Raw genomic sequence first — 27,114 nt, 5'->3', positions numbered from 1 at the left:
TCAGATCATTTTCATGTTGAACCTCCTAGGTCCAGCCACCTCCCCTTCCACAACAGCACCATTGTTTTTTCGGGGCACATACTCAAGGTCAATGCTGTTTTTGTGTTTGCCTTTCCCTCGGCTCCACACAAAAAGGAGGAGAAAACAAAATAAAACCACTCCCAGGAATGTGAAACAGCCCATGGCTGTAGACACCAGTATTGTTTTCAGGTCCAGAGAAAAAGTATTGGCATTAGTGCCATTGGAAATGGTGTCATTGGAGTCGGTCATGTACATAGGGGTCCTGTTCGCATAGAGGAAGCGGTCTGAAGTGAATCCTTTCACAGTTAAGGAGGCTGTGAAGGTGTCGTTCCCAGCAGCGTTGCTAGCGATGCAAACATACATCCCACTGTCCTGATCCTGGGCAAAGCGGATTTCCAAGGTGCCATCGCCCAGCACTGTGGCTCTTCCATTGGACTTGGTGGTGATGAAACGCCTTCGAGGTGTCACCCAGGAAATCACAGGCTGGGGGTCTCCATCAGCACTGCATTCTAGCTGGACCGTCTGCCCTTCATCCACTAGCAGATGCTGTAACTTCTTTTCACGGATTTTGGGTTTTTTGCAGGTAAAGTAAAAAGAAAGGGCAGTGCTATGGAAATCCTTGAATGACCTCTCACGGATGGTGTCTGGGCCGGCACACATGGGCTGCTGGCCCCCGAACTGCAGGGTGGGGTGCCGCTGCAGAATCCAGAGGAGGCGGCAGTCACAGGCCAGTGGGTTGTTGTTGATGCTCAGGACCTCCAAAGCCCTAGGGGAGGAGAAGACCGTCTCCTCCAAAGTTTCCAGTAGGTTCTGAGACACGTTGAGCACACGAAGGAAGCGGAGCCCTTGGAAAGAGTGCGGCTCGATGGTGCGGAGCTGGGCCCCCACTATGTGGAGCTCCTGAAGGCGGACCAGGTCAGAGAACATGCCGGCTTCGATGGTGCTGATGGGGTTGTAGGAGAGGTTAAGGTGGGTCAGATAGACCAGGTGTTTAAAGGCGAGGAAGGGGACAGTGGACAGGTTGGTGTTGGTGATGGAGAGGGACGTGAGGTTGAGACCGTAGAGGCTGTTGGCAGGCATCATATCCAGTAAAGGCCAGTAGTCAATCTCGAGGTGTTTCAGGTGAAACAGTCTTTTAAAGGCATACACAGGCATATTGTTGATGTTGAGATGCTTCAGATGCAGGCTGATGAGGCTGCGGAGATGGGAGAGGGCTTCTGTCGGTACTGCCGTCAGGTTGCATTTCTCCAGGGTGAGCTGCTCCAAGCTAAGCAGCCCGCTGAAGGCCCTGTGTGATATATAAACCAAGTCGTTGTCCCCTACTTCCAGAGACTTCAGGTTATGCAGATCCTGGAACATGTAGTCCAGTAAAATGACAATCTTGTTCTCACTGATGTCCAGCTTGGTGAGGTTGGAAAGGCCCGTGAAGACCCCCAAAGGGACCAACTTGAGGCGATTGCCTTTCAGGCGGAGGGAACGCAGGTTGAAGAGGTTGTTAAATGCTCCTGGCTCCACGTTGGCGATGATGTTGTCACTCAGGTCGATCTCCTCCAGCAGAGGATATGAGATGAATTCTTCAGGGTTGACACTTTTCAGCCTGTTCTTGCTGAGGTCCAAGATTTTGGTCTCGATGGGAATGCCCTCTGGGATGGCGATCAGCCTCCTTCGGTGGCAGCTGACGGATTTGTTCTGGGCGGAGCACTCGCAGCGAGCAGGGCAGCCAATGGTGGGTCCCATGAAGAGTAACACCACAGCCAGACCCAGGAACGGCTGCCAACATGGTACGGCCCTGTGAAGCATGACTCCACCTCTTAGTCTACACCTTTGTCACGGGCCTGCAGGACAGGGCCAAAGAACGGAGGAAGAGACACTGGGTTAGGATATAGATAGCTAAGGAGACGGGCGTAAGTAAGACAGTGAATACGACGAAAACGACCCTGGAGCTGGAACGACACAGAGCTGAGCACTAAAGCTGAGAGATGCCATCACTAGCTGCGTGATCTTGGGTAAGTTATTTCACCTCTCTGCACTTCAGTTTTCTTGGCTGTAAAATGGAAGTAAGGGGGATACTAATTGTAGCTGCTCAGAGTTAAGACAATTTCAACATTTGACAGCCATAAAGAGACTGTTACAGTGTCTGGCACAGGCTGTGAAGCAAAACAGTACATTTCACAAAAGGCTCAATTTTGAACTCAGAGGACAGAAACAGGGTCCACGGCTAGGAAGATACCTCTCCAGGTGTGAATCAGGGTACGTACGCGTCTCTCATGTTTGATGTCATCCTCTGTTCAACATGAGTGTTGTTCAGCATTGTTCTGTTAGGTTCCAAGTATGAAACAAAGTTACATTCAGTGCAAGAGGTTGAGACTTTTTATCTTCATATAGAAATTTTCTATTAAAAAGCCCCTTTCAGTTACAAGGTTTGCCCCTTTCAGAAGTCAGTAAATTTTGATTTATGAAGGTTTTTTCTTTTTTGAGGTAAACAAAGATCCTCAGAATCTCCCTGTGCTCTGTTTATTGTAGGGACGAGGCAGAGTCAAGGCATCCTAGTGGCTGTGATGAGAAAAATGCTTTATGATTTGGCTTTAAATACAGAAGAGTGGGAAGAGTCATCATTTTAAGAAAAAAAAAGTTTTTAAATTAAAAATGAACTATATTCGAATTCAAACCTATATTACCTGTTAGCCTGAAATTGAACAGGTATCAAGTGAGATTGGAAATGAGTATGTTTTAAACGTATATAGTTAAGCAGACACTGAATTTACTGCTCAGATGAATATCAAGAGGTGTGTTACGGGGCTGTGCTTCTCAACCTAAGATCCCGAGGGGTAAACCTCATCCAAGAACATCATATTTTACTCAAAGGTAAGTTGTTTAAAACAATATTTTGAGCTAAAAAGTTATCTGATAAAACTCCGGCATTTGCTCCTGAATTGTAAGTGTGTAATTCTCCAGTCACAGTTTACATGTATGTCTATGTCTGCATACCTTTATCTACAGCTAAACAAATCATTCATTAAAAAATAACAATTAGGAATAAATTTAATGGTGAATCACTAACAAAAAAAAAGCTTTGTTTCTACATTTCGAGGCCAAAGATTCACAAAGTGCTAGCTAAATCAGTTACAGGGGAGCATGAGCGTTGTAATTATTGGAAAAGCTGTGGCAAAACTGTCATTGTAGATCAAACTAAAGTCTGTCTTGAAAATCAACGGAAATGAAACTGAAAAATCATTAGAACAAAGAGAACAAGTAAATCAACATATCACAAAATGAGAGTAATTTTCATGTCTATAAATCACTTGGAAAATATTACTGTATCAAATGATTCCAGGCATAGCATCTCTGAAAAAAATATAAAATTCCTTAGAATAAACTAAACAAGAAATACACAGAATATTACAACCATTCAGCCCTACTGAGGAAATAAAACTTACTTAAAAGAGGAATAATATATATTTTAATAGAGAGATTCATTACTATAAAGATATGAATTCTTTCTCAATAATACATTTCAAAGAATTTTTTTGGATTTGAAAAATTAATTCTAAAGTTCATTGGAAAGAATATAAATATGAGAATAATCAGAACCATTAAAAATAGTAATGAAAACAGGCTTACCCTAGAAAATGTTTAAATAAAAGTTGCAAAACTGTAGTAATAAAATGGCTTGATACTGACTTAAAAATATACAGCCAGTGAAACAGAAAGAGTAAGGAATTATATCTAAATATATCTGAGAAGTCAGTAGATGTGCTGGGTGATATTTTAATTCAGTGAGAAAAAATATAAATGGCCAGATATTTAGTGGAAAAAGTTGCATCTCAACTTAACTTGTTCCAGTAAATTCCAGATGAAGGATTAAAATGCAAGAATAATGTATCAAAATAAAATTCATTAATTTTATAATAGAATTGAAAAGCGTTTTCTATGAATAAAGCTAGCAACCATAAAAGGACAGAATACTCTTGAATTGTATGTTAAAGTAGTTAACAAGCAAATGAACAACACACACACATACAGAAGCAATTGCTAAAATGGAGAATATATTTTAGACTTACAGTAGAGAAGGGATCAAACACAGTACTAAGTAAAGAGTTCTTATTAATTAATAAGGAAAAGAGTGAGTGTCAATAGAAAATTAGGCAATGAATGTGTAATAAAGACTAAAAACGGCTAATGTATGAAAAACTGACCAACTTGACTAGTAAACAAAAAATTGTCAATCTGATTTCTATCCGGTAGCCAATAACACGTAAGACTTAGATCTATACTTCTTAACATGGAAAGATGAAATAGATGTCTACTCCTGTGTGTGTGTGTGTATAAACATACATATAGATGAATATAGATACATATGTAGGCAAGGACAGAACTGGGAGGATATAATGAAAATGTTGGCAATAATAACTGAGATTGTGGGATTAGAGGTGATTTCCATTTTCTTATAACTTTACATGAACTCTTTTTTCTACGATGTTACTTTTATAATTAGAAAAATAAAATTATTTTGATTTTTGGAATTGTTTTGACATCTAAAGTTAAGGATATACTTTACAATGAAGGATCAAACTTGCATTGACATTTCTAAAGGTTATTTGAATTTTCATAAAAATCTTAGTATTAACTTGCTGATCTCTCACAGTCTGCTGGGATATTGATAAGAATTGTGTTGAATCTACAGGTTTTTGTGGAGAACTGATACTTTGTAACAATACTCAGTTTTCCAGTCCATGAATGTGGGACTCTTCATTTACTCGGGTCGTCTTCAATTTCCTTCAGCAAATGTTTCTTCCTTTCTAACTTTTATGCCTTTATTTTTGCGCCTTTCTGCATCGGCTAAGTACCTCGTCTACAGTGTTGAGTAGAAGTGCTGAGGAGCTGTCTCTCCTACTTTGTTCCCAGTCTAAAGAAGGATTAGGTAAGTCTTACCTTTTCTCAGTGTTCTGCCAGCGGAGGAGATGTGTGTTAAAGTCTCCAGCTATGAATGTGAAGTTGCCTGTATCTCCCTTAAGTTCTGTAGTTTTTTGTTTCACATATTTTGAAACGCAGATATTAAGCAAATGTTCAATTTCTGATTTGTTGACTTTTTATCATCAGAGTCCCATCTGTGTTTCTGGTAATGTGTCGTTAAGTCATTTTGAATGATTAATATGGTCTCTCTAGCTTTTCAAGCTTAATGTTTTCATGGTATATATTTTTCTATTCTTTTACTTTCAGCATGTTTGTGTCTTCGTAGTTACAGAGCATGTCCTGTAGACAGCATGTGGTTAGTCCTCACTTTTAAATCATTCTGCAAATCTCTTCAGTTTCTGCCTCTTGTTAGATTGCTTAGTCCATTTAAATAGCACAGCGTTACTGCTCCGATTGTGTATGAGAACGCCCCTTTGCTGTTTGTTGTCTCTTGTCTACTTGTCTCTTGAATTTTTTTCCCTCTCATTCTCCTTCCTTCTGTTTTAAACAACTGGTTTTTAGTATTGCACTTGAGTTCTTCTGACCTTATTTACTCTTTTATTTGTTGCTGTATGGATTACAGCATACATCTTTATCAGTTTACTTATCCTTTTCCTCACATTGCTTCAGGCAAAATACGGAGTAGCCTAGACAGAGTAACAGTCTATTTGCACTTACAACCCCCCCCCCATCTTTGGGGGAGGGAGGCGGAGTGAAGTCTAGACAAAAAGAACAGTGTGTGCGGAGGCCTGGCAACCATGGAGAACACTCTGTGATTGGGGAATTAAAGTATGTAGTTCAGAATGGTTGGAGCAAAAACAGAAGAGAAATGGAGAGACAAGAGGCTGAGAGGTAATTAGGGGAGTGATTTACAAGGGGCTTGTGAACTATGATAAGCTGTTTGCACTTTATCCTGAGGGCAACGGCAAGCCATTAAAGTGTTTTATGCTAAAGAGTGATAGGAACAGATTTACATTTCAGGAAGATGAATCTGACTGCGGTATGAAAAATAGATTTGCAGGTGGGGAAAACTGGAAGTGGGAAACTGAGGAGGTGTTGCATTAACTCAGGCCAGGACAGAAGTGGTCTCGAGCTGGGTCAGAGGTGGCGGCTTGGAAACTGGGCAGATTTGAGAGGTGTTTGAAGGCAGAGCTTTTTGTCAACTGGATGGGACCTGGTGTCACTCACTCAGATGGCAGCGAGCTTACGAGCAGTAACAGGTTGAGGAATTCCTGGTTCCCTCACATGTGTCCATCACTAACCAGGACTTCTGGGCTCCCTGGGCAGACTGATGATTTTCTACTCCTTGAAAATAATATTTTTCAAATACTTTTAAAAATATTTCTTTGATAGGACAGGGAAAATGGATTTTCTATTAACAGTTACATGATTTTCTGTTCAAGAGAAAGTTTTATTACACACACTGGACTTTTTAGTTTATGATAAATCAGTTTTTTAAAAATATAAATTCCACTGCTGAGTATTCTCTTTCAGAGTTTACCCAACTTACGTATCACTAGTTAGAGGAGGAGATAACTCGCATCTTGTTTCTGATTTATCTCAGTACTAGTTTACCCCTTAGTCAAGCTCTACATCTGCCGTGGAAATGATGGTGTCTACTTCAGTCATGGCTCCAACTGACCCAGAAAGGAGCTCAGCTGATGCGGAGAGGGTGGGTGACGCTTTCCCTTAGACACTGGTGAAGCGAGGGACCATCACAAAGGAGGACGGTAAGTACTCACCAAGCAGGCAGCAAATGCCCCCCTGACCTAGAGCACCCCTCCCGTTCTTCTCCTGCCTTCCAGGTAAGTAGAAGCAGGTAATCTGGGGCCATACCTCATCACAGTTGTCTGTTGGAGTTTGGAAACTGCAGGGAGGTTCTGCTTTATTCTTAGCACAAATAGTTCTTAGTCTGACTCCATTTAGCTTTCACTGTGAGCAGAAGTCTGACAGTCAGAGCTTTCTCAGAATGTCTGACTGCGACAAAAGTTTGGCAAGATGAACTTCGTTTCATTAAGAATAAAGCAGGAAAGAAAATCTGCAGGAAGCCGACTGGGGCCCTGCCCTTAATTCCGATCAAAGGGACTCTCAAGCACAATGATTAACACCCTTTTAAACCTGGTGTGAGCAGGTGTGTATTTTTATACTTGGGCTGTTTTGTGTGCTGGGTGTGTTTTCACCTCATCCTCTTAATGTGTGAAACACCAAATCATCAGGGGCTGAAGGAAGCCATGGAAAAATAGAAACAGCACTTGGACGCGAATACCTGGCACAAATTCTGAGTTTGACATCCGTTAGCTTCGGGACATGGGTAAGCTGATGCCATCTATGATTCTCATTACCTTCACGGTTAATTTGTGATAATGAAGCAGAGGAAAGGTGCTGTGTGTAAGGTGATGAGCTCATAAACAGCTGCCATTCTTCTATATATATATATTTTAATGGGATAATGGCGTAGTTTGTTGAAACAGGATCTGTCAGGACAGAAAGCATTCCAAAGACATGGATTTCCTCTGAGGACAGATGCAGAAGATACTGGAGAAGAAAGTCCTCAAAAGGATGACAGTGATAAAGAGAAAAGGGGAGTTTCAAGCAGCCATCATTTAAAACACAAGAAAAGAAAGAGATGATGGTGTTTGTATGCTGTTTAAAAAGAAAGCATAGAAGGGAAACAGCTGCTTTGATGGATGGCAAGGTAATGATAAATTGCTTAGCCTGGGAATTCTGTAATGAATTTAGTTCTCTGGCAACTGAACAAGGGCACAAAACAATAAATGGGTAGCACAGAAATATCTTTAAACCTTCACATTAGCTAATGATAGGTTTACTGGAAATAAATAAATAAACCTGTTTCCCAGATGGACAGAGGTGGGTGATGAGGGGAGGTAAGGTAGGGAAGAAAAGTAAAGGATTTAATACAAGTGTCCAAAATACGTCTCAGGTTATAACCTCAAGGAATCTAAAACTGTTAATTCACAAATACTGCTCTGTGCCCAAATCAGATAGTGAAGAGCTGTGAAAGTGGTATAAAACATTTGAAAACCAAGAGAAACCAATCTTAGTGTGAGTGAGTCTTGAAGTCAGCAGGGTTACCCGAAGTTCTCTGAAGGACCCGAGTGAACTAGAGATGGAACCCTGAAGTCCCCAGTCCGGCAGGAGACAATGGATTTGAACTGTTTGCAAAATTTATCCTCCTACATGATCGCCAATTACCCTCCAAACTTTTGTATTTTTACCTTTTTCTCTCTATTCATTTTTTCATAAGGAGGAAATGGAAACAACCAGCATGAAAGTCCAGTTTGGAAGGCATCTGATGTGTATCTTTTAAACAAAAATTACAGGTAATGATAAAATTCCTCAGTGGCTTACGCAGGCATGTAAAGAGCTATCCGATACAGTAGCTAGCTCACAATTAACCATATGCAGGTGACCCATTCTGTAAATAGCTAAAGAGAGCATCTTGATCTCTGTTTACTTGGATAGTATCATGTGACTGGAAGTCTGCGTAGATAATGTGAGATTCTATCTGAAAATTTGCTGTTAATATGATTTAATGCAATGAGATTTATATAAAATGATCCTACAACTAGCAAACTAAACAAGTAGGACTTGAGGGATGTAGTCAGATAGTACCTTAACTTTATCCCTCTGTTTTCCCTTTATCTAATTTATTCAAGAGAGAGGAGGTAAGGAAAGTTATTACTTAACTTGCACTGTCATAGATAATGTTCTCTGGGACTGGTAGATTTTATTATATTATTTATTTATTTAATTGAAGTATAGTTGATTTACAATGTTATATATTTCTAGTGAACACCATATTAATTCAGTTATACATATTCTTTTTCTTATAGGTTATTACAAGATAATGAATGTAGTTCCCTGTGCTATATACAGTAAGACCTTGTTTATCTAATTTGTGCATAGTAGTTTGCATCTGCTAATCCCAAACTACTACTCATCTATCCCTTCCCCACTTCCCCTTTGGTAACCGTAAGTTTTCTACATCGGTGAGTCTCTTTCTGTTTTATAATTTAGATTCCATATATAAGTGATATCATGTGGCATTTGTCTTTCTCTGTGTGACTTAGCGTGATAATCTCTAGGTCCATCCATGTTACTGCAAATGGCATTATTTCATTCTTTTTTATGGCTGAGTAGTCGTTCATCAGTTCATCATACACATACACACAGCCCACAACTTCTTTATCCACTCCTCTGCCGATGGACATTTAGGTCGTTTCTACGTCTTGCCTATAGTAAACAGTGCAGCTATGAACATTGGGCTACATGTATCTTTTTGAATTAAGAGTTTCCTTTGGATATATATCCAGATATATGGTAGATTTTAAAGCTGATTCTTTTTATTTGGCAATTCACAGGGCTCTTTGGGAGCCACAATAAAGGGATATCACTGGTAATTCCCTTGATGGGTATGAGGAATCTCCATTGCGGTTTGTTAAGTAGTTATTCCACAGTCCCTGAGAATATTCGCCTCCAGCTACTACCTGCCGAGGCCACCCCATGCCCCTCCCAGGTGGTATTATTGTAAAGGACCTAACACAGCTTCCACATCGGCTGTCCCGCGCACGGTGCCCTCATTTGGGGAAAACTCATTTGCCCAGAACCCCCCCCCCCCCAAGCAATGCAGAAAAATCCTAATAGAGCAGCACATTCCTTTACTGGGCCAGAGCGGTTATCTAGCCTAACAGTCCTTGTCCAGATTTCCCAGGAAGAAGTCAGAGAGGAGTTGTGATGTGCTGTTAGTTACAGTGGGAGACTCCGAAGGGTTCCACAGAGCACTTACCTCTTGACCCGAGGAGAAGCGGGAAGCTCCCTTCTTGCTGGGTGAGTCACTTACCTGAGGCTGTGCAGCCCTGGTCTGTAAGGGAGCCGGTGTTTCCGGGCAGGAGCTTTTACTTCAAAGGCAGAGCTCTTACCTTTTACTCTGTACTTCCATCCCTTCTCATATATTGTCCCTAAACAACAATTCTTCTCCGGTAGCAACTCTTGTTTTTTGTTGTGGTGTAAGAAAGTACAGAGAGTTCCCCTTTTTCCCCCACAGTTAATCTTATTGTTAACATCTTGCATTAGCAACTCTTACTTTTTAAAAAGATTTTTTTAATAGCAATGCTTCCTTTTAAAAACAGAGGAAAACATCAAATTCCCTCCTCTTCCCTCTCAGCTATGCTTTGGTATCTTTTTCATGGTTCTGAAACGACTTTCCACTGGACTGGATCTACTTCAAAACATGAGTTCATTTTGTATTCAAGTGACTAGTAAACAATTAGCAAAGCTTGTCCTAAGTCATTAATTAATAGTTTCTGTTTAATCTTTCCTGAAACCCGAGAGCCCTCTGTTCTTGTGTTTATTTTCATCTCTTTGAAATGCAAACGATCTGCTCTTCTATAATTCTCAATAGTTCTGAGTCTCCTTTTGGCCGATGTAGAAATACTTTGACACACAGAATGGGTCTGATCTACTAAACCTTTTTAGAGATGAAAGTGATTTTGGTCTAGCTTTGAGATATGTCTCTTTGAAATTAATATTATTAAATGAGAGGTAGCTGGGTTAAGACGCCTGATGGCCTCACAAACATACCATGCAGCGCTCCAAATCTGTAAGGCAGTGGAAGGTAATGGCTGAGAGCATAGATGGACAACAGTAGAAATGTGTTTTGATCTTAGCACTTTATTTTCAGTTTTCTTACCTCTAGAATGGGCATAATAGTAACTAATCTCCTGGGTTATTGTGAGAATGTATATGAAGTCACAACTCCGTATGTAGTAACTTAGAGAAAGAGAAATAATACAGATTCTCTCTCCTAGACGTCGAACATCCCATTTGCAGGGAGCACGTAAAACCTGTCCTGACTCAACAGTCACCTTCAGGGAGAGGCGGTCTGGAGGTGCTGGGTTCGCCCGTTAGGATGGATACTCACGTCTTTTAAAGATCTCATATTACACATGAGAAAACTGAGGTAACCACAACTTTGGGCAAAAATGCCTATTAATAAGTTACTTAAACTCCTCTGACGATAGAGTTAGGAAAAGCTGTAAGATATGTGCCTTACTTTGGAGCAAAAAAAAAAAAGGCTGGCTGCCTTTCTGTGGTAATTACTCAGTTCTCAAGGTCCACCAGGTTAGCCTTTAAAGCGTGTGAGCACCGAGGGCCACTTCCCTTTCACAGGATTATGACAGTTTACGTGGGAAAATAAGGTCTAATGGAGAAGTGTGGTAAGTAGTTTCCCCTTCAGATTCTTGCATCTTGTCCATCGTCCTATGAAAACCTGGACCCTTTGTGGAGGGTCCTGAGTGTGAAGGGGAATTCCTCCAGAGATTACCTGGTTTTAATTAGTTGGTGCTGAAGGCATGTAGACATTTTAGCTTCTTTCTTGTTGAAAGCTGTTCAGACAAGATAGCTGTCTTAAATCCCATCTGGAACACTCTGGAAATGAACAAATATAAGTCTCTTCCAGCTTTTGTAACAGATAAACCCTAATCTCAGGGGCTTAAACCAGTAGCTTATTAGTTCTTCTTCAAGAAAACACTGGGGGACCTGTGCCTATAAATTTGGTGGCTCCACACTCTTCTAGATCTTTGAACCCCTTTCCATTCCATGTGGAGACAGAGGATTGTGGGTGAGAGGTTTTCATGAACCAGACCTGACAGTAACGCTCACAATTTGTGCTCATATTTCATTAGCCAGAACTCAGCCACGTGGGCCCATGAGAGGCTGGGAAATGAGGTTCAGCTACGTGCTTATGAGGAAAGAAAGGTAGGTTTGGTAAGTAGGTGGCCATTCTCTGCCTAAATAAATATAAATGGACATAAAGCATCAGTGTAGTCTGCATGGATATATTTGAGCTTCTATTGTTATATTTATAAGAAAAGATTTACGCATCTGGAAAATTACTTCATCATCTACCTAAAATATCACTGAAGCTATTTTACATTCAGCTTTTTTTTTTTTTTAACATACTGGAGAAACAAACACAATCATATGTTGCCACACTAAGGTCACTTTTGGTGCTTACTGATACAACCATCTTTGCCAGATAGAGAACAGCATCTCAAATTCCTGTCTATGTGCCTCTTCTTAACTTATATTAAATCATTGTTAGATTCCTGGGTGATAAGAATTTTATTGTTTTTATAGCTACTTTGTAGATGAGAAAATGAAGCTTTAAAAAAAAGTTATGCAGCAAAGAAGTGAAGGAAGAACATGTAATTTTTATATCCCAGGACAGTCTCAATGGATCTTTGCCTCTAATTTTAGTAGATATTTGGGGACTTTCCCTTATTCTTTAGCATCTGATGGCTGCCAAGTAACTGCTTTAATTTTCTCCAGAAAAGAATGGGAAACTATCAAAAAGAAAGTATATTCAATTCAACTCAATAAACACATACTAAGTACCTTCTATGTTCAAGGCAGAGCTAGGGACAGAGAGTTGAGCAAATGTAATTTCTGTTCTCAGTTAATTGTCTAGTAGGGAGACTGTTTAGTAGACAAATTAATGATATTAATGTCATTTTCCCAAATCAGGATCAAATTATAACTTTAAACATCAAAGATGCATTTTATTACATTATTTAATATGTTGAAATATTACATTAAACAGTGTCCAGTCAAGGAGAAATAATTACACTATCTGTGATTCCTCTCCTTAAATTGACAGTTACGTAGGAATAAAAATCAGTTATAGGAGATACTTAATAACTTGGAAGGTTTTTACATGAAAAGATGTTAAGTGAAGAAAAGTAAGATACAAATTTGTGTCTTTATTGTGAGTATAATTAAGGGAAAATTGTAAAGAATACAGTAAACTGTTAAGTGTTATACTAAGTACCTGCTACTTGTAGCAGCCATCTGACATTTTTTTGCTGTTTGTTTAAAAAATGCTTTCAACATTCATTATATTATTTTTGAAAACATAAACAGCATAAAAAAGCTCTCTGAAATCCGATCACAGGAAGTCTGTGTGGTGGATAAGGGACATGCAGACATGACTGCTGTACCTTTTACTTAATCGGCCACACCATCCCCTTGTTGGCTACTATTTCTGTTTTCCCTGTCAGTATTAGAGTCTCTGTAACTAACCGTGCCCTGTGTGTGTACACGTCATAGCTTCTCTACTAGAATCCTTGCTGCTTTGCGCTGGCTTATTGGACTAGCAGTTTTCAACCACAGTGCCTGCAGATCACAAATGTGGAGCAAGTCAGTGGGAAGGAAAGGGCTCAAGTCACAGATACTAGAAAGGGGGCCACACGCAAACCTCAGCCTCTGGGATCTGTGCAGTAGCTCTGTTCATGTTTGAATTTGCCTCTTTGTGTCCTGAAGGAAGAAAGGTGAGGACAGTGCACTCGTGCTCCACACAGTGTCGCACAAAGCGTGTGGTGACCCTTATTGACCTTTCCAGATGCCAGGCCTTTGTTACCAAGGCATGACTTCTGCTGAATCTGTGTTACCATTTTTTACTTGCTATTTTAAAATCATTTTTAGAACCTAAATACCTTAGAAGTAAAAATTTACTGGCCCATTTTACATGAAAAACCACAATAGAAAGTAATTTAAAAAACAAAAAAACCAGTAGAAACAATCATGTTACTTTTTTGCTAAAGTTTCTTATCTTCAGGGCTCTGAGCCAGAGACCTGATCTCCATTTGGGACAACGGTCAGGGTTAGAGAGGTGTTAAAACTGAGTCTTCCCTTCCCCCTTTTTGTAATTAGAGGATTGACAGTCAGCTTAAAAGGGGGTAACTGTATCCTCATATATTCAGGGTTATGAAACATTTTGTACCTCCTAAAATCAGTATTGCATTGGAATGCACCCCACACTTAGGGAAGTACGTTAAAGATGTAGTTAATGTATTAATATGTACAGCAATGAGCTTTTCACTTCTGATACTTCATTTGTCAGAATTCTGTAGGTGCAACGAAACAGAAAGGATCGCTTTATAGAGGCAGATACTTGACAGATGCTGGAAGGAGACTGCACACAAGCCCTCTGCCTACACGTGCAGCCCTCTGCCAGGCCCATCTCCTTCCTCCTACGCTCTCTCCTCTCCCCGCAGCGTGGGGCATTTCTTTTCCTCTTACTGCTAGGCATCACTTACTAGTGATAGAGTATTCATAAATATTCTGTCTTTCAATTGAGCTATTTCTAATGAGGGAACAGAAAAATCGTATCTTAATTTCTGGGTTTATTTCTTTCAGTTGAAAATATATACACAGGGCTGAGAACTTTGATTTTTTATATATACATGGATACATGTGTGTGAGATCAAGTAGGTATCTGTGTGTGTCCTTGAAGATTATGATTTATATATTATGTACATATACACATACACAATGAGGGGGGCTTACATATAGTTGCCAGTTTACTTGGATTTGGTAAACATTTCTGGAATCATAAGGATTCACATCTTATATTATGTTTACCTTCATGTAATATACATGCTAATTATCCTCATTTGGGTGAATTGTCTAGAAAGAAAACCAGTAATGGCTCAGCAGACTGAGATTTTTATGACTAAAAACGAAGGTGAAAATCAGATAAAGTATGAAAGAGCCCAGAGAGTGTCAAACAGCATGAAGACAGAATTCTAGCAATTGCAGATTTGTTTCCTGGAAAACCATGTCATTGGAGGTTTTAACCCAGCCAATTCAGGGGTATGATTCCTAGGTTATGTTTATGTGAACCTTTCTTTGAATATTTAAAACCAGGTGAAATCTTAATGTGGTTTTCAGGTAAGACCACCATGATTGAAGCTACACAAGTTAGTACCCAGTCATGTGCAGTCAGGGAAAAGACAATCTTAACAAATTTTTGCTACAAATTATTTATAGGTCTTAAGTATCTTCCCATATCTCAAAATAATGACAATGAAACAGTTACTACATGCTTGCTTTATATGCATTATATTATTCAGTTCTCAAAACAACCTCCCCAAGACAGGACATGTTCCTGCTACCATCCTCTCTCTGTAAGGACACCGAGTCTCTAAATTTACACGGTCATGCGGCAGAGTAGTAGTGCACGGAGTATTTAAACCGAATACTGTGTCTCTCAAGTCCTAGTCACTCTGGTAAAAACCGGGTGGGGGTGGGGGGTGGTGTTATTCCCTCTCCTGAGCAGAATATGCAGCTGAGCCTTGCGGAGGACTGAGCTGCCAGGTCACGGCCATTCATGCAGCGAGTGGCAGGGCTGGGGGGCAGGACCCAGCTCTGTCATTGACTCGATAGTTCAGCTGAACATCCTCTGCCCATCTCTGCTGAAATACAGACCTGCCCTAGCAGGGAAACAACTGCTGTATCTCAACATATTTTACAAAGTACACAAGTGGCATGTATTTTATAACTGCTTTTATCTTTACTGAGGCCTCATCGTGTTGTATTAATTAATATTGCAGGTTCTCAGCATGACGCAGCCCAGGGTGGGAAGGAGGTACCTTGTGTCTGCTGTGGTGAGCTACGTTTTCTACAGGTAAAGCGGCCAGAAAGTATACCATCCAAACTGGGACACTCCTGGGGTGGGGGGGCACCATTCATAACGATGCTGGGCGACAGGTGGAAAACACACACTGTCCCAGTCAGAGCGGAGTCTCTGGCTCCTGTCCTGGGAGCGTGGACGTTTCCCAGTCCTGGGCTGGGATTAGAGGTTCTAACTATATGCTCCTGACTGCTGAGCTCACAACCACGTGCTTTCCACCTAAACATGAAGAAAAATGCATGTCTTTGACCTTCATTGGTCAATCTCGTTTTAGGAAAAATTGTCTAAGATCCAGTAAGCAGTGTGTGTGGTTAGAAGTGAGCAAATGCTCCTGCCTTTTGAGGGCTGTGCTATCTTTACGACCAGGGGACTGTAACAGTGAGGAGTTACCCTAAGTAAACAACATTGACTCTTGTGTTCCGTTTTTGCTGTGGGAAGAGTGATGCTTACGAATTCTATGAAATCCTGAGGAAATACTGCCTTTGCCTCTCAGTCCTTGCTCCGAACGCCAGTGTATGAAATGCTACATGGTGGACTGTGCTGTTTCCTACCAGCAATGGATAATGGGAAGCCGAGTTCATGCTCAGAGACTTGGCAATTGCCAACCAGTTATCAAGGAATCAGACGTAATGGAAGCACAGACACCTCATGAAAACAGGTAACCTGGAAAGGGACTAGGAAGTTTGGGACGATTGTTTCTGGCTCCAGTGACTGAAATCTTGCAGCTGGTGAGAAGTAGGTTAATCGTGTAAACTCAGGGAGGCTCGGTTTCATAATGTCAAGGGTAATATCGCTACCTTTCTATCAGTTGAGATTTTTAAATGAGGTAAGTACATAAAGGAGTTGGTAGACAGGAAGCCCTTAGCAAATCTTGGTTCTCTTCTTTTTCACTTAAAATAGCAAAGCTACACCCCTAGTTCTTCAGCAAAACCAGATAAGTGTGTTTTTCACATCAGTCACATAAAAAGTCTCTTTCTTCTCTCTTCCTTTCCTCCTTTTTTCCTTGTGTCCTTTTTCTTATTCCACCTTCCTCTTTTCTACTCTTTTCAAAGACTTAAGGTGGCCAAAGTATTATAAAATGTTAACATCCTGCACACAAAATATAATTTGACAGAATTAGAAACTTCACCTTTTAAAAATTCATCACCATTGTCACAACAATTAGTCATCTGATTAAGCATAAGTCAGGTTTGTTAGGAAGACCTTTGGGGAAGGATTGCGGTGACCACACCTAAAGTAACTCTTTAAAGAACGTGCAAAGGGAGAACAACAGTTCTCTCTGGAGGATAAAATTCTCTATAGCAAACTGACGCGTGGATATTAACTTTAGATTAAATGCTCTTCAAAGTTAGAATATGTACATATTTAAGTCCTTTACTGTCCTTAGATGGGAATGTCTGTGTTAGTATTCAGGTTTGTTTTTGTTTTTCTCTTTGACCCTCTCTGCGTGGCTTTCCCTAGTATGTCCTGGAATGGAACCACAGTCACCCAATGATTGACTTATAAAAAGGGACTGAAGGTATGTAGGCACAATGAGGAATCAAGCTCCTTTGTCTTGGTTGAGGAGATGGTGAGGGCATCTAAGGATTTTTTATATGAATTTAATTTTCTAGTACTTTTTAGCATCAGCAGCTGGGTTCCGGTAATTGAACTCTGATTACTGCATAAAGATGTGAAAAATAGATGTTAATTAGATAAAATTGTCTGAAGGGAACAGCAACATTTGAGAAACCTGAGACCCAAGGAAGACTCTCTGCAAGTTTGTTTTAACAGGGAAAGCTTCCTTTCCTCGCCCCAATCCTCCTTTCTCCATCCTCTCCAAAGTCCTCCTACGAATCCTCTAACCCCCTGTCTGCCATGGGCCCGGCCATGCGCCACAGTACAGGGGCTCTTGGGATTGGATGCAGCTCACCGCCACCACCAACCCGAGGTCTCTGAACAATGAGACCAATGTAAAGAATATAGAAAGGTTTTACTGTTTTTTATGCAAGTAGAAATGTGGGGCTGTTCCAGATGAGAGAGTTGACTTTGTACTCTCTGGACCAGTGAGAGTGAAGGTCCCAGGCTGCTCTGAGCTGCAGCCCCCAGCGACACCCCCACCTGGGTCCCTCTCCCCTCGTCCTGGGATTGAGGACAACAGCTCGTACTGAAGACCTTTTATTTCTCTGCACTCTTTTCTTAGGAGTCATCACAGGTCTTTGGAGAGAGCTTTTGGGTGGGTTTTGAGTGCTGGGGGCGGCGTAGTGCTGTGTAGTTTTGTTGACAGACAGGAAGGGGTGGAAACGTAAAGCGGAGTTAGTTTCCTGCTAAGTTAGCAAAAGCCCACAGGTCCTGTTACTCACTGGGATGCTGTGAAAGTCCTTGACAAACCTGCCACACACGGCCAGTCGCTGTGACTGTGTGTGTTGTCATGTGGCATTGTGCACTTTTATTCCAGAGTTATCAGAGCACTAACAGTTCCCAGGGGAGAAGCACTGTTCTTCCTGTTCACTGAATAGAATTTTCCGCATTCAGTAGTTGGGTTTTACAAACAGGGTAGGTAATTAAAAATCATTAGACGCATTTTATTTACTCAGAAGTTGAGACTGCAGCTCTCACTAAAGTGAGTAAAGAGAAAGTTAATTTCTTGCTTTTTACTTTAGTATTCAGACATTTGCCCTCTTGAGCTTTTTTCCCTCATCAACCTCACTAGGGAATTCCAAGCCTCTTCAATGCTAGAAAATCCCCAAATGCTACTTGATTTTAGAAATCATTTGCGACAGTAGTCAAAGATGGGAGATTTAGAAGCGCTGTGCTAATTTATTTAGCAAACCTACCCCAGACCCTCCACATGCTTCATTTTGTTGCCAGAGAAGTTCTTAAAAATCCAGACTTCAGATTTGCATTCTAGGACTGTCAGAACAAGGACCTGGGGGCACTTGGTCCTCATCCTGTGTTTAGCTTTGGGGACTTTGCTGTGAAGTATCTAAATAATTATTTCTGTGGTCAGAGGCATGAGAGGGAAGTTCTGGGTGTCTAATCCACATTTGTAGTTACTGGCAAGAATTCAGTGATTCAAGTTAAGAAGTCAATACTGTGGTTAACGTTGTATTTAATGTGCCAGTTTTAGCAATGTACTATTTAAAGTCTCTCTCTTTTTCAAAGTGCCTGTTAGACAAAATGTATTTATTTGGTTTGGGATACCTGATCTACTGGAAGAGTGGTGTGCTGGTAAATGTTTAATGACCAGTTTTCCAAAGGGGAAGAAAAAAACCATTCTCTGGCCTTTGCTGATTTCTGTAATAAATACTTCCACCCAACCCCATATCTGTCTGACATTGTATTATCAGCACATTTATAAATTCTGTGAAAATTAACAGTTGACTCTTGCAAAGCTCGCATACTATAGATCCAACAGACGTAGTAACTGAATCCTATTGCTTTGAATTAAATAGCTTCATATATATTAACTAGGGCAGTATTTTATGTATCGTATATAGTGTTGTGCGTGAACTTTATGATCAAATGTAACATCCGCTCGTATTGTAAAAAATTTGTTACTGAGTACAAAATACTGGTATGCCTCATTTTACAAAACTGATTTTTTCAGAAGAGCTGCAAGTGAACTGAAAACTTCTCAAATTCTTTACCTAAGAAACTAACAAAATAATTTTATTTGCCTGTCTTAAAATAAAAATTTCCTAATTTTATTTGCCTGTCTTAAAATAAAAATTTCCTCACTTACAAATGTACATATTTCAGGAGCTGTATAGTGGACTTAATCACATGGCGCTGATATTTGAAAGGGCCTGTTAAGCTTCATCTTAAGAACTGAAAGGCAGCGCAGGCTAATATTAGGCCTGTGGGTTCTCGAGTCAGACTGGTTCTACTACCTACCTGCTAAAATGAATGAAGTTGGAAAGTTACTTGTCTGCCTCAATTTTCCTTCTGTAAAATGGGATAACAGTATCTGTCTACTAGAATTGTCCCAGGCTCTGACAGGTTTAATACAGGTAAAGTGCTTATAACAGTGCCTGTTACCTGTGCTGACCACATGCTACTGGTTTTATGGCCACTGATGATGTATTTTGGGAAGACAAATGACCAGAGCTAGGAGTGTAGAACTGAATAAATGTTGCCTTAGATGAGCTGTTCCTGAGGTAGGCAGCGCAGCAATCCTTGTTTTAACACACCCTGCAGGTAAGTTGGCTACACACTCAAGTTTGTGAATCACTGGTTGAGCTTACCACCAGGAGTTCCTTGAATTTGCATTCTTTCCAGAGGAATTGACTGATCATCTGAGAGAGCTTGTTTAAAATGATCCATATTTGTGCATAATATGAGAAAATACTTAAATATGTCTTTGCCTGTATAAATAGCTTTGGAAGAATGCAAAGATGATAATGGTTACTTCCGGGGGAGGGAACTGGGTAGGTGGGAAGCCAAGGTGGGAGAGGAGAATCTTACTATATCTACTCTTGTCCCTCTTGAGTTCTGAATATAAAACTTAAATATTATAAATAAACATATATAACAAATATTATAAATTATATACACTGTGTTTAAAATACAGATCTGTGGGTTTTACCTCAAGTATATTAAATCAAAATCTAGCCTAGAACCTGCCCAGAGTATCTATGCCGTTGCCTTGGTTATAATAAAGGCCCAAAGGCAGATACATATCCACTGCTGATTCCCATAGTGTAAGTACTCTCACCGTGGCCAGCTTGCAGCTGTGCTGGTGGTTTGATGGTGGGGGAATGCTCTCTACAGGAAAAAAGGGACGTCTCTGTACGTGGAGAGGTGGAAGGCGTTATTAATGCCTGTATCACTTGGGAAGCCTTCGTGTCGGGTAGGATATTATTGGGACTCTGAGGTAGGAGAGTTGGGTTCTATCTGACCCTGCCACTCACTGGGTAAGAGTCTCATCTTTTCCATCTCTCAGTTTCCTTATCTATCAAATGGGGACATTAATAACTGTCCTTCTTAATCACTGGGTCAAGTGGGATTAGATTCAATAGCATTTCTAAAGCGAGATGTAAATGTAAAAGGTAATTCCATCGGGCTTTGATGGACTGATTGCACATTCATGACATTTTAGTAGCATTTCAGATTGAGTTGGGACAGAAATCTCTTCTATGTCAAGAGGGAGGTAAGTTTCTAAATAATTTTAAAATTGTACAAAACTATGTCTAAAAATCTACTTCTACCAGTAAGAAAATGCAGAGGCGATTAATTGCCTGTCTTTAATCCCATTCAGGCTGGACAAAGTATGTGGATTTCACAGTATCTCTAATACTGTTGAGTTTATTATTCCAACAGGACTGGACACAGTTGACTAAAATTGATCTACAGTGCCCTTGCCAACAGAAAAGGCTTTATCTGAATTGTTATTAATTAGCTGCCCACACAGGCTGTAAAATTGCCACATGTGACCCTGCCCAAACAGAAGAGGGAAGTGAATGGGAGTGATGACTTGAGAAATGAAACAGAACGCTCCCGGAAGGGGCTTCCCTGCCTGGCACATGGCCTGCCTCACGGCGCTTTGGTTGCGGCAGGTGAAGCTGGCCTCCGAGTTTGAGTATCACGTGGAGAGCTGCAGCCTCCCCACTGAGGGCGCTGCCTGGTGTCAGCCTTGTGGGAAGGAGAGTGGACTCATTCTCACAAGACGTTCAGTTCTTCTCCAGTTGTGAACCAGAGTCCCTTCTTTGCGACAGAACTGTTACATCATGACTAAAATTACCCCTTCATACTTAGGCACATCCAGAGTTTTTGTTCCCATAGAATAATTTTTGAGACCAAATGATCTAAATTTATAAAACCCTTAAAAAAATAATAGCTGTCATCTATTATATAGACACCGTGCTGGGTTCCCTGTATCATCTCGCTCATTCCTCAACTCTGTGAAGGAGGTACGGCTGTCATCCCTGTTTGGCAGATGAAACGATTGGTTCTCAGAGCCCTTAGAATGTACTTGATGTCCCAGGCTCAAAGCAGGTCTGGTTTTGTCATCTGTACTTTTATCCCCCCCACAGTATGGCCCCCAATTTCTAAAAAAAGACTATTTGAACATCTTATTGTCACTTTTTTTTTTTTTTTTAAGATTTAAGTTGTAGGAAGTAGATTCATTAAGTTGTAGGAAGGTGCAAACCTAAATGTTGTAGCCTTTATACAGTTCTCAAGAGAATAGATGCCAGGCCAGGAGGCAGCCTAGCTGGAAAGGAATTCTTTGTGTGACAGGAATACACTATATCCTGGACCACTCCCATGATATTTTGCAGAACTTTCAGTCTATTTTTTGATCGAAGTTTGGTTTCGAGCACGGAAATCTCTGAGAAATCCCACGAGAAGATTCCATGAAGGCAGCAACAAAGACTCCTGTTTCAATTGACTTTTTATGTAAATGGAAAAAAATGAATTGGAAGCACACACCTGAAAATTTGTGAGGCTCTCTCTCAATAATTAAGCAATATTCAGAGAAACAGACTCTAGGAATCATGCTAACATCTGGACTTTGTCTATCTGTTTTCTCTCTCAAAAAAGCAGATGACCAGAAGCGAGAAGTACGGCTCACAGTCACACCATAGACACAAAGGTGGGAGGCGTCACTCCTAACGGTAAGTATGTACTGAGGGTTAAACCTCCCAGACAACCGGGGAAGCGTCACCTGCTGGGAACATTCGTTCCCTTGCCGTGACTAATTCATTACTTCAGGAGATAGAGAACTCGAAGGGTGCCCGATGGTTTTTTGTGTGGCTTCTCCTTAGCTCCTCTGTAGAAAATTGACTTGATTTTGCCCTTCCCCAGGGTACCATGACTCACCGACTACCAGTATAAACACAAACTCTTCAAGGAGCATCTATTACCAACCATAATATTCAAGGGAGAGTCTTGACATAGCCCCGGAAGACATTTTGTTAGAAATAAAAAAAGCAGTGTGAGTGTGATAAACAGCAGCACTGTCACTGTATACTTTTAAAATATTTACTACTGTGTTAATGAAATATTTAAAGTGATTATCTGAACTACTCCCTGTCACATGGGAGCCTGAACATGTCACCATCCAACACAACTCTGACAGTCTCACCTCAGCAGCACTGTCACTGTATACTTTTAAAATATTTACTACTGTGTTAATGAAATATTTAAAGTGATTATCTGAACTACTCCCTGTCACATGGGAGCCTGAACATGTCACCATCCAACACAACTCTGACAGTCTCACCTCGACACCATGCTTTCCAGAAAACAATTCATGCCAAAGAGTGACTGGAACAGGTTTTCATAGGAAAGAAATAGATCTCCAATTAAAAAGTGCTGAGAGTCAGCATTAAGAGATGCGGCAAGCTGTTTGCCCCAGATCCCGGCTCCGCAAATAAGCCCCAGTGGGCGTCGGTGAAAAAGCGTCACCTTTGGTTCAGTCAAGTGTGTGCGTGACTGCTGTTAGCGCCCTCTTCCTGGTCCGTGTCTCCGGAAAGGACATGTAATCAAAGAGCCTTTCTGACCTGGCCACCCTGTATGTGTTCTTTGTCTCTTGCACCCTTTGCTTCTAGACAGGATCTAAGAGCACTTCATCTCCAGATTCAGCTTTGACATTGATTCTGTCCTGAATTCTAAAACCTTTTCAGGCTCCTTTAGCCCATAAATGAGCCATCTTTAGCTGAACTGTAGTTCAATGCAACAGGTACTTTGGAGGGACATTGGGGATGTGGCTGAAGACGGACCGAGTAGGTCCTGTCGGCTAGATTTTATTTATAACAGAGTCTCTCCTGGGCTGATTTCCTGTTTTTAATATCAAGTCTAGCAAAGAGGCTTAAGACACCAATGAATAGTTCCCTAAAACTCTCCTCACACATTTTGCTAAAACTAATGCTTCCGAGTTGACAAGTGGTTGATTCCTTTGGGCAGTACTGCTGAGAACGTGCCACGTGCCACACATTGTGCTAAGCGCTTTACACAACATCTAACAGGCAAGGGGAACATACCTTCCATTTTACAGAGGAACCCAAGGCTTAGAGAGGTCACTTGCCCCGGGCCAAGCGGCTGCGGAGTGGTGGACCTGGAACCTCAACGTTGGTCAGTCCAGTTCAAAACGCCACGCACTTAACTGCTGAACCAGAGACAGGAAATACACCTCACACTGTGTGACACCTCTAAGCCGTGGGAATGGCTGCCTGCTGAAGCGCGGGGCTGAGAAGGCCTCCCAGGCTGTGCCTGTGGGCTCACGGGGAAAGGGGGTCTGATCCGTTAGCGCAAGGTTACCGGCAGCCTTTGTGCCAGGATTTGCCGTCCTCACTTCCATTTTACTGTCCCCCAAGTCACTAATCTTTATGTCCTGTTTCAGTTCTGATGAGTCTAACGTGTGGGAAGGAAACGCAATGAAGTGGGAAGACTTAGGGTGCTCCTGGGTCACCCTTTCCCTCGGTGACCCTGGGGTAGTCACTTAGTCTGTTTTTCATAACCTGAAGGAATTAATTGGATGGTCTTTAGCATTAAAAGGTTTATGTGTAAATATGTGTCTTAAAATTATTGTGCCAACGAAGTAGTTTTAGAATATCCTGTGAATTTTGTTTTATGTCATTTCATGTTCCCTTTCTACCAGTCATCTGCCAAAACGGAGAAGGAAAAGAGAGGAAGAGAGGCCCGACAAACCGGCCCTGCCTGCTCCTCTGGCGCACCTCTGGAGTGCCACATTGCTGTGGGGGGACGTTCCGCCGTGATCCTTGGATATTAAGGACAATAAGAAAATGAAAGGGACCCCGTCATAACAGGCAGAAAACTTCTGTTACCACATATCAAAGGACAAAGGTTCACAAAGGATAAACTAAAACCAATTCTTTCTCAGAATTAAGCCAGCCGAACCCTTCATAGAAGTGAGAACCGACTGAAAACCAGTGTCGTATTACGTCCATAAAAGTGTGGTTCCTGAGAGGAAGAACCTCACGAGGGAGTTACCCTTTCTCACTCATTAGAGAAGCTGGATTCCAGCTGCATCCAGTGTTGCCGTGTGACGGGGACAGGCCCTGAGGAGGTACGTAGTGCCTATTTCCAGCCCTACCTATTGAGAGTGCTTTAGCTTCTGTTTCACTTGGTGGCAAAAATTTTGTTTTGATAACTAAGAGACAAAGATGCAAAGGAAGGACTGCTGTTTAGTCAGGAGGAACAAAAGAAGGTATAGTAATAAAGCCAGCATGCAGCAGAGGTGGAGAAAGGCCCAGCTCTGGTTTTACTGTCCTCAGACTTGCAGAATGCTCAGGACCTTTCTGTGCCATTCATTCCTTCACTTCCCTGGCAATGAATTAGCAAAAAAAATCCTTAATTAATAATTCATTTTGCAGGTTAGGTCTCAGGCACTCAGATTTCCAGAAAGACACAGCAAGACAGAGCCATTGGCGGCGCATCACCCGGGCATCTGGGCATCCAGGACCGCACTGTTACAATTTTCGTTTCTAAGTCCACAGGACAGTGCACTGCCATCGCCCCCAAAGCGAACATCTTGCATGCTTTGCCCACATGAACATGATGGTCAGCATGCCTCTCGCCATCTTTATGAATCAGCAGATGCTGGCCCTGGCGGTTCTCCAGCCCTCCTTGTGCCATCAGGCCTAACAGCCCCCTTGGCTAGTTGGTGCGCTGTTCATCTCTGGTCCTGAGTGAAAGGGCTGCGCCCGGGCCCTGCTGTGCAGTTCCTTTGGTCTCAGGGGTAAGAGGCTGGCCTACAGGGGTGGGCAAGGATTCTCCCCTGGCTCCCACACAGGTCAGCTGAGGGGGGAGGCTCACGCAGCTCGGGGGTGAGAAGACAGTAGGAGCCGTGCTCCTTGAGTGGTGCTGCTTCCTGATGGGGGACCCTGTGTTCATGTTTAGCCTCTAATGTGACATAATGAATTATGAACTAAAGGTTATTGGAAGATGTGTGCCCTCTGCAGAACACAAGTGTAATGTATGAAAGCAAACCACAGGTCCATTTAGGAGAGTGGATCAATATGTATATTGCTCTTTAATGAAAGGAAATAGCCCTGATAGATCTTCCTTGGGATTGCTGACGAGTATGTATTTGTAGTCAGCACATGAGGTGTTTCATTGATCTCAGTCAAATTAAAATTTTATTAACAAGTAACACACTTGTCTGTATTTTGCCAGAAATTCTTTCTCTCTCTAAGCCAGTACAACTGCTGCCTTCTGTTTCTCTCTCCTAACTGACTTATAAGTACCTTATATGGACCTGCATTTTCCTATGTACTATCTCATTTAATCCTCCTGACAGTATTGTAAATTGCTACTTTAATCTCCATTTACAGACAAAGATACTGAAGCAGAGAAGTCATTTGTCCTCTGTCACATACCTAATAAAAAGCAAACCATGGACTCAGACAGACCTGGTTTGCTCTGACCCTGAAATTCATGTGATTCTGCAAGTCCATACGGCCTCCTAGAGGCAGAGTGAGGGTGGTTTAACAGCATGGTCAGGTGTGAGTGAAGATGATGAGAAAGAGAAATGATGAGGCTGACAAAGAAATGCACCCAGCCAGGCAGCAAGGGGCTGTCTTCACCCGCCCAGGAGGGCCCTGGGGCTGCTGCTCCTGCCCGGCTCAGAGAGCAGAGCTTCCGTCCTTCTAGGTTTGTGGAGGGCAGCAGGGCAGATGAGGCACCTTAAAGTTAAGTGAAAGTATTTAGCACGTGTGACCCTAACCTTTGGAGACTCAGTTTTGGTCCCTGAGTTTTTAGTGGCTCTACAGCAAATCCTCAACAGTATTTGAACAGTATTTCTACTCCCTGACTGTGTGGATTGAGTCTCCTCACTTTGTTCAAAGGCTGGTTTTAGAAGTGCAGGCACCACGAGCCATGTTAGACAGTGTGAGGTTTAATCAATAAAATTGATTAGGAAACAACTCGAAGCCACGCCGCCTACTTCCATGCTTGATACACTGGGCAGCCACTTAGCTCTCGCCTTGTGTTTGATCTACAGACTCCGTGAAACCTGTACCTTTCCCTTCCTGCGTGAAATTTTAAATTGCAGCCTGCATTACGTTCTGTGGGCTGCAGGGTTACATGGCAGTCAGCTCCCGCGGCCTCGGGGTGTTGCCTGAGAAACGCCTTAGTGAAGGTTACAGGAGAGGTGAGAGTCTGGTCTCTGTTCCTCTTCTACACAGTGGGACCCTGTTCCCGCATGGATGGTCTGATGCAGACTCACCATCTTCTCATAAATACACTACTCCATCATTCATAATGAGGCTGCCGCCTGGAATCAGCTCTTTTGTATAAAGGAAAGGGACTGCACTTCAGGAAGCTAATGTGAGAGATTTCTAGAAACATGATAAACAGTTCTGTCTAGTGGAAACACGCACAGGCATGCAAATGAACACACACACACACACACACACTCTCTCTCTCTCTCTTTGTTTCTTAACATGCTGGTTGTAGTCTAAGAAAATTACATGCATTAAATCAGTTCCCCTAAAAAACCAATGTGGCAGGTAGGCTCTATTTTCTTACCATTTTGACAATGGTAAACTGAGGCAGAGAAAGCTTAAATTACTTGCCTTATTTAGCTCATATAGCTAACAAGTAGCAAAACTGGGACGCTGATGCTGACCAATCTGGGTAAGGACAGCATACCCTTAATTATTCTACTGTCCTGGCTCAAAATTTGTTCTGAGAGCAGAGAACCT

At 41.6% G+C, this 27,114-nt stretch overlaps 1 protein-coding gene and 1 long non-coding RNA gene across 9 annotated transcripts in view; one reads left to right on the top strand and one right to left on the bottom strand.

The window, feature by feature from the left end:
- LINGO2 (leucine rich repeat and Ig domain containing 2) overlaps positions 1–27,114 on the bottom strand; it is a 1,051,774-nt gene continuing 1,024,660 nt past the window's right edge. For 3 of the 4 annotated variants that reach the window (XM_074361479.1, XM_074361478.1, XM_074361481.1), the window contains 2 exons: positions 11,318–11,421; positions 1–1,856 (listed from right to left, as the gene is read on the bottom strand). In XM_074361479.1, the coding sequence (XP_074217580.1) occupies positions 1–1,821 (1,821 nt within the window). In that variant the 5' untranslated portion in view covers positions 1,822–1,856; positions 11,318–11,421. The remainder of the gene's footprint in view (positions 1,857–11,317; positions 11,422–27,114) is intronic. The other variant, XM_074361480.1, reaches the window with a different exon arrangement.
- Positions 1,774–25,562, top strand: LOC105071260 (uncharacterized). Of its 5 annotated transcripts, none has more exons than XR_012506328.1 (11): positions 1,774–7,669; positions 8,240–8,315; positions 8,829–9,822; positions 10,803–10,954; positions 11,679–11,751; positions 15,387–15,460; positions 15,960–16,124; positions 21,727–21,887; positions 21,989–22,062; positions 24,048–24,476; positions 24,784–25,562. It is a non-coding gene; the product is annotated as an uncharacterized LOC105071260 (long non-coding RNA). The 5 variants fall into 5 exon arrangements; XR_012506327.1 differs by having other exon boundaries at positions 11,679–11,760; positions 21,992–22,062; XR_012506326.1 differs by having other exon boundaries at positions 11,679–11,760.

The sequence above is a fragment of the Camelus bactrianus genome, chromosome 4 (assembly GCF_048773025.1).
Source record: "Camelus bactrianus isolate YW-2024 breed Bactrian camel chromosome 4, ASM4877302v1, whole genome shotgun sequence".
NCBI lineage: Eukaryota > Metazoa > Chordata > Mammalia > Artiodactyla > Camelidae > Camelus > Camelus bactrianus.
The sequence above is the reverse complement of the archived record's forward strand: the minus strand, read 5'-3'. Positions and strand labels throughout refer to the sequence as shown.